This window comes from Dictyostelium purpureum, assembly GCF_000190715.1.
Source record: "Dictyostelium purpureum unplaced genomic scaffold DICPUscaffold_639, whole genome shotgun sequence".
In the NCBI taxonomy this organism is placed as follows: Eukaryota; Evosea; class Eumycetozoa; order Dictyosteliales; family Dictyosteliaceae; genus Dictyostelium; species Dictyostelium purpureum.
In genome coordinates this window covers 1-10,672 of record NW_003519972.1, presented here as the reverse complement: position 1 = coordinate 10,672, position 10,672 = coordinate 1, and the positions used below count along the sequence as shown (strand labels likewise).

At 22.4% G+C, this 10,672-nt stretch overlaps 4 protein-coding genes across 4 annotated transcripts; 1 reads left to right on the top strand and 3 right to left on the bottom strand.

Moving 5' to 3' along the window:
* Positions 1–349: 349 nt before the first annotated feature.
* DICPUDRAFT_44008 (uncharacterized protein) lies at positions 350–1,577 on the bottom strand (the record flags this gene model as incomplete). Its single annotated transcript, XM_003294775.1, has 2 exons — positions 350–990; positions 1,091–1,577. The coding sequence occupies 2 exons, from the start codon at positions 1,575–1,577 to the stop codon at positions 350–352; spliced, it is 1,128 nt and encodes a 375-aa protein (XP_003294823.1).
* Positions 1,578–1,922: 345 nt separating this feature from the next.
* DICPUDRAFT_159892 (uncharacterized protein) lies at positions 1,923–7,950 on the top strand (the record flags this gene model as incomplete). The annotated part of the gene is made up of 5 exons (XM_003294776.1): positions 1,923–2,450; positions 2,529–3,316; positions 3,384–3,797; positions 3,883–7,581; positions 7,644–7,950. 5 exons carry the CDS (start codon positions 1,923–1,925, stop codon positions 7,948–7,950), a joined length of 5,736 nt encoding a protein of 1,911 aa, XP_003294824.1.
* Positions 7,951–8,261: 311 nt separating this feature from the next.
* Positions 8,262–8,975, bottom strand: DICPUDRAFT_85269 (uncharacterized protein; the record flags this gene model as incomplete). Its single annotated transcript, XM_003294774.1, has 1 exon — positions 8,262–8,975. One exon carries the CDS (start codon positions 8,973–8,975, stop codon positions 8,262–8,264), a length of 714 nt encoding a protein of 237 aa, XP_003294822.1.
* A 147-nt stretch (positions 8,976–9,122) lies between these two features.
* DICPUDRAFT_93291 (uncharacterized protein) lies at positions 9,123–9,561 on the bottom strand. The gene is made up of 2 exons (XM_003294773.1): positions 9,484–9,561; positions 9,123–9,417 (listed from the first exon to the last, which is right to left on the bottom strand). The coding sequence occupies exons 1-2, from the start codon at positions 9,494–9,496 to the stop codon at positions 9,248–9,250; spliced, it is 183 nt and encodes a 60-aa protein (XP_003294821.1). The 5' UTR covers positions 9,497–9,561; the 3' UTR covers positions 9,123–9,247.
* Between the last annotated feature and the right edge of the window lie 1,111 nt (positions 9,562–10,672).

Here is a 10,672-nt window from a genome sequence, read left to right as displayed (position 1 = left end):
AATTCTTTATTACATTTTGTGATGGATGGTGGTAATGTAAAATAATTTTTTGAAGGTGATTTAATTTTTAATTTACTATAATCTATATTTGTGGCTACAACAACTGAAGGACATCGATTAGCTTGCCATCTAACCCTTTTTAAATACTCCTCACCTGTTAATGGTTCATTATCATCTGGTTCAATTTCCCCATCAACCTCAAATGCTTTTGATTGAAACTCTTCCATTTATATATTTTAACTATTTTTTTTTATTAAAGATTAAAAATTAAAAAAATGAAAAAAAATTAAAAAAAAAAAATTAAAAAAAAAAAATTAAAAAAAAAGTTGGGTTTATTAAAAAATTTAGTTTATTTAATAATTTTCAAAATAAAATTAAATAAAGGAACTTTACAAAAAGCTGAAGTAAATTCGTGAATAGTGTGACCAGCAGAAGCTATTCTACAACCTTGTGGTTTTGAGAAACCCAAATCAGTCCCAACCTCTTCTTCACTACGAATAAAGTTTATAGTTTTATCTTGATTTCCAAAGAAAGATTTGGTAAATTGATTTGATTTACTTGAAATTGAATGAACACTATCGGTTAGAGCAATCCCTGCTAAACGGTTTTCAATTTTTTCTGCTCTATTATCTAAAAGATGACATGTGTTTACACCACCAAAACTATGGGCTACAATTATAATTTTTTTGGCTGGTGATTTTGAAATAAAATGGTCAAAAACATATAATACATGATTTTGGGATGATTCGCTACCTTTAACATATTGACGTTCAACTTTTTTCTTTTTTTTTAATGGTTCATCATTATCATTACTTTTTTCGTTTGATGATGATGATGATTCTTCTATATAATTAAAATTTGGATTTAATACAATAATTGAAAATCCATTATCTTTAGCTTCTTTTAAGTATGGTAAAATTGTACCACTATTTAATGAATCATTAATACATAAACTACGTGCCCATTGTCCTGATTTTACTGCTCCTGAACCTAATAAAATAATAAAAAAATATAAAAAAAAAAAAATTAAAAAAAAAAATGTTAAAAAAAAGGTTATAATAAAAACTTTAAATATTTTTATAATCATTACCATTTATTAAAACCATTAAATTTTCACTATTATCATAAAAATCTTTACTTAAAAATATATTTGATTGGGCAAAATTTTCATTTTCTGTTTCATTTTCGCTTTTTTCTGGAATCCAAATTTCGTTTAAATTGTATGGTTCAGATTTCATCATATCTTGAATAGTTGTAACAATAACATCACCTAATCTATCATAATGCTCTTGATTTACAAATTTAAATTTTTCTTCACCATCAATACTTCTTAGTTGCATTTGGTCATTATAATAATAAGAAAAATCTTTTAATGATTTATAGTTTTTATAATCTATATTATTATTTTTGTCATTTTTATTTTCATTATTATTATTATTATAAAATCTTGAATTTAAATTTTCGGTTAATGATTTTTGAAAAATTAAATTTTCTTCAATATCTTTGTTGTTTTTTTCTTCATCGGTATGTGTAGGTGGTGTTGATGGTGGTGTTATTTCTTTAGTTTCTTTTTCCATTTTTAATTTGGTAATGAGGTGGTCAAATTAAATAATAAAAATAATAAAAATATTATTAAAAAAAATAAAAAAAAATAAAATATTTTAATTTTTTTTTTTTAAATTTTTTTAATTTTTTTTAAATTTTTTTTTAATTTTTTTTTTGTTTTTCAAACTATATATTTATATAATATAAAAAATATTATCGATTATTTTTTTATTAAATTACTTTTACTTTTAATAATTATTTTTAAATTTTTTAAATTATTATAGAATTTTATTATATTATATATATAAAAAAATCTTTTTTATTACATTTTTTTTAATATAATTTATGAATTTAATTATTTAAAATAATTAATAACAATGCTATCTACACAACAGCAACAACAGCAACAACAGCAACAGCAACAGCAACAACAACAACAACAACAACAACAACAACAACAACAACAACAACAACAACAACAAAATAGTAGTAGCAATAATAGTGGAAATAATGTTGTAAATACAGATAATCAACCACAACTACAAACACCAGTATCAACACCATCTCCAGCACCGGCACAAATACAATCACAATTAAATAATTCAAATGGAAATAATTCACCTTCAACACCAGAATCATTAACAATTTTAGTTAATAAATATTTAAATAAAACTTTAAGTGATTGCTCAAAAAAGCAACAATCAATTAAAGATGAAATTAAAGTTATTTTAGAATATTTAAAAGCCAACCCAACTTTATTAACAAATAATGAATCATTTCCAGTGCCATCATCTAGAAATAACCCACAATGGAATAAATTTTTAGAGCATTTAGCGACTATTTTTAAATTTACATTCGAATCTAAAAGTTCAAAATTAATAATTTCTTCTGTTGATTTTATAGAGGTAAGATTTAATTAATAAATAATATATTAAAAATAAAAAAATAAATATTAAATTTTATTATTTTTATTTTTAAAAAAGAAATTAATATCAAGTAATTATATTTTAAGTAGTATGTTGGATGAAAATGGTAAAATGATTATTGATAAATTTGTTGAAGCAACCTTATTTTCATGTGCAGAAATTTCAGATGAAATGACACTAGTTCAAATTACAAAATTTGTTCACACAGCAGCTTCTAAATTTCATAGACAAACATTATTATATTCATTTAAAACTTTATTTTACATTCATGTAAATTCTAAAACTCAATCAAATTTAGCAATTGCATCAAAAACTTCAATTACCCAAATTATAAATAGATTATTTAAAAGTTTTAAATTAAAACCAATTATTAATAATTCAAAAACAAATAATATAAATATTGAAAATAATAATAATAATAATAATAATAAAATTAATAATCAAATTTCACCACCAAATGTATCAATATCTTTAACTGATTTACAATCACCGACACATCAAAAACAAAATAATGAACAAGTTGTATCTAATATTATTGATGATATTGTTACAAAAATTGTAATAAAAGATGATGAACCATCACAATCAAATTTACCAAATATAGCTTCAACTATTTCAAGTCCAATTGTAAAACAACCAATGAATGTAATATCACCGGTTTCAACTGACATTTCCACAACTGCTAATACCACTTCAACTGCTGTTCCATCAACAATAACTCCAATAACTAACAATAATTCTACTATTACACCACCAATTAATACACAAGAATTAGATTTAAATTTAAAAGATTCAATATATTTATTCAGATTACTTTGTGATTTATCATTAAAAGATATTTCAGAGTAAGTTAATAATATTTTATTTTATTTAAAAAAATTTTATTAACAATTTTTATTTTTTTATTTTTAGTTACGATTCACCAGAAGTTAAAGTTAGAATTTTTTCATTAGAATTAATTTCATCAATTTTTGAAGAATATGGTAAATTAATCAAAAGTTATCCAAATATTATAAATTATGAAATTCGAGAAGGTTTATTCCCATCAGTTTTAAATTCCGGTTTTTCAAGCAATAGTACTATTTTTAGATTATCTTTGACATTGTTTTTATTTATGGTTGTACACTATAGAGATTATTTACGTGAACCAATTGGTCAATATTTCTCATTAATTATTTTAAGAGTTTTAGAAAGTTCAAATAGTTCACTTCAACAACGTTGGATGGTACTTCAAGTTTTAGCACGTATTTGTGAAAATCATCAAATTTTAGTTGATCTTTATGTAAACTATGATTGTAATTTATCTTCAAAAGACATTTTTCAAAAGTAAGTTATTTAAAAAATAATATATATATTATTTATTTAAATTTTATTTTATTAATTAATATAATTTTTTTTTTTAAAATTTTAGAACAATTGAAGATTTATCAAAAATTGCTCAATTAGTTATTCAAGAAAATAAAGTTTACGATTTAAAAGTTAAATATTCAGCATTAGAATGTTTAACCTCTTTAGTTAGAGCATTATCAGAAGGAATAAATTTACACAAAGAAAATTTAACAGAAAAATTAAAACAAATTCCAAAAGAAAACAAATTTATAAAACAAAAACAATTCAAATTATTAATTGAAGAGGGTAAAAGAAAATTCAAAATGTCTCCAAAAAGAGGTGTTGAATTTTTTGTTAAAATTGGTGCAATGGAAAAAGAAGCTGCAAATATAAGTAAATTTTTTAAAGAGACTGATAATCTAGATAAAGAATCTATTGGTGTTTATATTTCTGAAAGAGAGGACTTTAACATCTCAGTATTACATCACTATACCGATCTTTTTAACTTTAGTGGTTTTACTCTAGATGGTGCCCTCCGTTATTTCCTCAGTCATTTTAGATTACCAGGTGAAGCTCAAAAAATCGATCGTATCATGGAATCATTCTCAAGAAAATACTTTGAAGATAACAAATCTGAAAAAATGGAAATTTTAGATCAAGATTCAGTTTTTGTTTTATCTTTTGCTACTATTATGTTAGCCACCGATCTTCATTCTGTTTCAATCAAAAATCACATGTCTAAACAACAATGGTTAAAAATGAACTCTAAAAGTAATGGTCCACAAAAATTAGAATATGACGAATCTTTTCTTTTAGGTATTTATGATCGTATTTCTATGGAGCCATTAAAGTTAAAAGAAGAAGAAGTCGATATCAATTCATCAGATGACCTTTCAATTAAAATTAAAAACAATTTTCCAATTGATGATCCTTCAAATAAGAATCATGTAAAGACTCCATTTGATCATGGTTTAATTTTAGAAAATTTGAAATTTATGGTTGGCGTAGGTTGGACTCCATTGTTAGCTGCTCTTAGTACAGTTTTAGAAAATACTGAGGATCCAAAAATTATTCAAGTTTGTTTAGATGGCTTTAAATATTCAATCGATTTAACATGTCTATTGGAGATGTCAACTGAACGTGAAGCTTTCATCTCTTCATTATCTAATTTTACCATTAGTGAAAAGAGTAAAGAATTAAAACAAAAGAATATGGATAGTCTACAAAAATTAATTCAAATTGCTCGCATTGATGGTAACTATCTAGAAAAAAGTTGGTTACCAATTTTAAAAGCAATTTCATTATTGGAACGTTTAAGAATATCATATTTAGGTGTAAATAATCCATCACAAGATTTACAAAACTCAATAGGTTCATCATCGTTGACATCAAATACAACATCAACCACAATATCAAACACAACATCTGTGAATCAATTACAAACCCAATCACCCCAATTACAACAAAATCAAAATGGTTTAAATAGTTCTACAAGTGGATTAAGTAATAATTTTGGTCAACAACAACAACAACAACAACCACAACAACAACCACCAAAACGTAGTATTAGCACAACCGAATTCTTTTTAGGTGTAAAAACTCATCAAAGATCCTCTTCCAATTTACCATCGATTGAAGGCATCAATATTGAACAAATCTCTAAAGAATTAGAAACTGCTAATCATTTATTTGTAAATAGTAACTCTCTTACCAATGAGGCTATTATTTATTTCACCGAATGTTTAGCTTCAGTTAGTATGGACGAAATTAAATTAACAACTCCATCAACGTTTAGTTTACAAAAACTTGTAGAGGTTGCAGTTTATAACTCTAATCGAATCAAATCAATATGGAGCATTATAGCTGAACACTTCACCAAAGTTGGTATTACTTTTCCAGATAATGTTTATATAGAATCAATGGTAATTGATTCCCTTAAACAATTGGCCCAGAAATTCCTTGATCTAGAAGAAATTAATAAAGATCAGTCACAAAAAGATTTCCTTAAACCATTAGAAACAATATTCAGTTCAAATAATCATCCAGATGTTAGGGAATTAATTTTGAAATGTATTTTCCAATTGACAAACGGTAGAAATTCATTAATTAAATCAGGTTGGCGTCCAATTTTTACAATCTTTACATTATCATCCTCTTCATCAGATCAAACAATTGCCACACAAGCATTCGATTTTGTCGATGAATTAATTCGTGATTTCTCATATATCACCGAAAGTTTTTTCATTGATTATGTAAATTGTCTCTCGAGTTATGCAAATGGTCGTCATAAAGATCTCAGTTTGAAGGCTATAGATATCCTTAGTTATTGTGGTGTACAATTAGCAAATGGTCGTGTTTGTGCTTTAGTTCGTGAAGAAGGTGCTTCTGCCAATACTCCACTCTTTACAGATTCTGAAGAACATATATCGTTGTGGTTCCCACTTTTAACTGGTTTAGCTAGAGTTATTTCCCATCCAGATCCAGAACTTCGTTCTTATGCCCTCGATACTCTTTTTAGAGTTTTAGCATTATTTGGTAGTACTTTTAGTAGTAAACTTTGGGAACTAATTTTCCGTGGCGTTTTATTACCAATCTTTGATAATGTCGGTTATTCAAAAGGTCAACATGAAACAATCTTAGAAGATACTAAATGGCTTAAACAAACTGGTAACCATGCTTTCCAATCACTCACAGAGATGTTTATAAACTTTGTGGATATTGTATGCTTCCTTTTGGATGATATGTTAGACTTATTGGTCAGTTGTATCTTACAAGAAAATGAACTATTAGCTAAAACTGCAGGTACATTTTTAATTCAACTTGTAACTACAAATGGATCAAAATTTTCAAATGTTCAATGGTCAAATATTGTATCACAATTATATAAAATTTTCCAAATTAATACACCATTTGAAATTTTTAAATTAATAGAATTTAATGAAGAGATCAAATTAAATGAAAATAATTTAAATGAAATTTTATTAAAAAACAATTTAATAAATAAATTACAACAACAACAGCAACAACAACAACATCAGTCACATTCAGCTCCAATTTCACCATTAATTGATTCTGTTCAACCTTCAATCCCTCCAATTTCACCTTTATTAAATAATAATAATCATTCAAAACCAGATAATGATATCCCACTTAGAGTTTCTTCATCATTACCATCAACTCCATTAACTTTAACACCACCAATAATTAGAAAAGAAAATAATGAAGAATTAAATAATAATAATGATGAATCAATGATTCCTTCTCCACCACAAAACTTAACAATTAATCATAATAGATCACATTCAGATTTACCAACTACACCATCAAAAAATCATAATAGAAATTCATCAATTAATTCAAATGTAAATTTTCCAACAACAATTCCACAACAACCAATTCAGCAACAACAACCAATTCAGCAACAACCAATTCAACAACAAAATACACAAAAACAATATCTTTTAAATATTATTCAATCAAAATGCTCAGTACAATTACAAATGGTTCAAGCTATTAATGATATTGCAATTTCTCACTATGAATTTTTAAATACATCACAATTATTTAGTTTGGGCGATTGTTTACATTTAACATTTACTTTTTGTCAAGATGCACTTAATGAACAACGTTTAAATGACTCTCTTAAAAGAGTTGGTCAAACTTTTGATATTCTTAAAAAGAAAGCAATTACAGGATATTTAAATCTTTTAATGATTTTATATTCAGAACAAGAAATTGATGTTTCAAATAGAACAATTCATTCCGAACACAGGTTAATAAAGTAAGTAATAAAATTATTAATGTTGATTTAAAGTATTAAAAACTAATTTTTTTTTTTTTTAGTTTATGTAAAGAATTAATTCAAATATTTATTTCAAAACCAAAAGAATCAATAGTTCAAACATCAACTATTATACAAATTCTGCAAGGTATATTATCATTTGATAATGAAAAATTCTTAAGAAATACAAGTATATATTATAATTTATTGGTACAACTTTTGCTTGAAGATGATAAAGATATAAGAACAAATTTAAGAGATATTTTATTAAGAATTGGTAAATTAAATGGAACAATAACAACTACATCAACAACAACAACATCAACAATAATAACATCAACACCAACAATAACAACAATATCAAAATAAATAAATTTTTAATATACCCAACTTTATAAAAAAAAAAAAAAAAATTATTTTTTTTGTTATAATATTACAAAAAAAAAAAAAAATAAAAAAAAAACTTATTTATATAAATCTCTAAATTTATTTTTATTTTAAATGATTTATTAATCTTTTACCATTTTTCCAAAATAAACAATAATAATCTACAATAAAATCGATAATTTAAATTATTTGTAAAATAATTTTAAAATTTTATTAATCTGGTGGTAATAAAAAAAAAAAAAGAAAGCTTTGGATAACAAAACATTACTTTATAATATTATAATTGTTTTTATTTATTCTTTTATTTCGATTTCGAAATTATCATTAATTTCTTGATCACTAAAATAATCTTCATCTATATATTCATTAAAACCATTATTATTAACCTCATTATCTTCATTTTTTATAGAATTCTCTTTATAATCTTTTTTAATATTTAAAATTTTTGTTAATTCTGAATCTTTTTTAATTGATACTATTAGACCATTTGAAGTTATAACATTACTATTTATTAATTCTAAACTTGATAATTCACAAAGTTCAAATAAAATTGTATCAATAATTGCTGTTAAAATAATTGGTGATAAATCGATAATCTTGATACTATTATCAATTGATTTTATAATTGAGACAATATAAGAAATTGAAACATTTAATCCTGCAATAGTATTTAAATTAATTTTTTCTTTGGCTGATTCTTTTTGTTTACTGTTATTTTCTAAAATTGATGAAACCCTTGATATACATTGCATACATTGTAGTGATACCACATTTGATAACTCTGGACATTCTTTGAATATGTTATTCATAATTGATTTTTGAATACTTGATGGTGTTAAAATATTTTTATTATATTGTTTTGCTTGATTAATAATTCTTTTTAAAAGATCCTCTATTAAATTTTGTAAAACCTTAATGGTTGTAGTTGAAAATTTAATTACTTGATTCCTTTCATTTGAAATAATATAAACTATTTTCTTTAATCCTTTTTTAAAATGATTATCCATTTTATTTTTTATGAAAATATTAAATCATTAATGATTTTTTGAAAAATTAAAAAAGAAAAAAATAAAAAAAAAAAATTTAAAAAAAAAAAATAAAAAAATAATTTAAAAAAATTTAAATGGGTTATAAATTTGTTGAATTTTTTTTTTAATAAATAAATAAATAAATTAAATAATTTAATTTTATTTTTAAGATTTTTTAATCATTGTTTTATAAAATTCTTATAAAATACAATTATGAATAAATATAATAATAAATATTTTGGTATAATATATTAGTTTTTGGAGGTTGGATTTCCAAAATCATCACCAGCATCAGAAGCCTCATCTTCATAAAAGACTTGAATATTATTAATTTCATATTTTGATGAAAACATTTTGTTTCTATATATATTTTTTAAATTATTATTTTTTAAATTTGAGTTATTGATTGAAGTTAATGATTCTATAAAATAAAGAAATTATTATTAATATTTAACTTTAAACAATTTTATAAATTCATTGTACTTACTGAATAATGACATTTTTAAAATAGCTTTTTAAAATTAATAAATAAATAAATATTGAATTTTTTTGGTTGTTGTTGTTGTTGAATGAATTGAATGAATGAAAAAAAACATTCTTCTATTTATACTTTTTAAAAAAAAAAAAAATTTTATTTTTAATTTTTTTTTTTTTATTGTTATTTTTTTTTTAATAGTTTAATTATTTTTTTTTATCTATTTTTCACTAATTTTACACAATATTAAATCAAAAAGGGGTACATATAATTATTTTTAAGAGTGTGTTAGTGAGTAAGTAAGGGGTGTGTTTGTTTTGGTGTATGTTAGTTTTTGTGTGTTTGTGTGGGGTATTGATTTTTTTTTTCTAACCCCAACTAACTTTTTATATTTAAAAACAAATTTGGGTAGTGGTATAAAAAATGTGGTTATTGTGGTATAAAAACTATATATCACATGATCAATTATCACTTTTAATTTAAAAATACAATTTTAACCATTACATTTCCATATTTGTACAATTTTAAAAAAACCAATCAAATTGTAAAGTTATATTTAAGTATTAAAAATTACAGAATACATTTTTTCTTTTTTATAAATCTCTTGTAAATATTAATAATTTAACAAAAAGTAGTAATGAGCTTTTAAATTTACAAAAAATTTAAAACAAAACATAAATTAATAAATGTTATTTTAATCAATTTTTTTTTACAAATTATTAAAAAATATATTTGAAGATAAAATAAAAAAAATTTAATAAAATTATGACAATCAAATAATTAAATTTTATTATTTCGAAAATTTATTAAAATAAAATTCAAATTAATTAAAATAATAATAAAAATTAATCAATGTTCAAAAATTACTCTTTTTTTTTTTTTTTTTCTTTTTTCTTTTTTATTAAATAAATTAAATATTTATTTCTTTAAAAAATTAAATAAATACATCATTGTTTTATTTAGTATTTTTAAAACTGAGTAAATTCATATTTTAATATTTTAAATTAATTAAATTTGATTTCTTTAAAATTGATAAAAAGTATTTATTTTTTTTTGAAAAATTAATTTAAAAAAAAAAAAAATTAACTTTGAATGACTTTTTAAAAATAATAAAATGAGTCACTTTATTAATAAACCTTTAACTATGACCTCCCATTACCAATCAAAAAAATTAAAAGTCGTAATGGAATAAACAATAAAA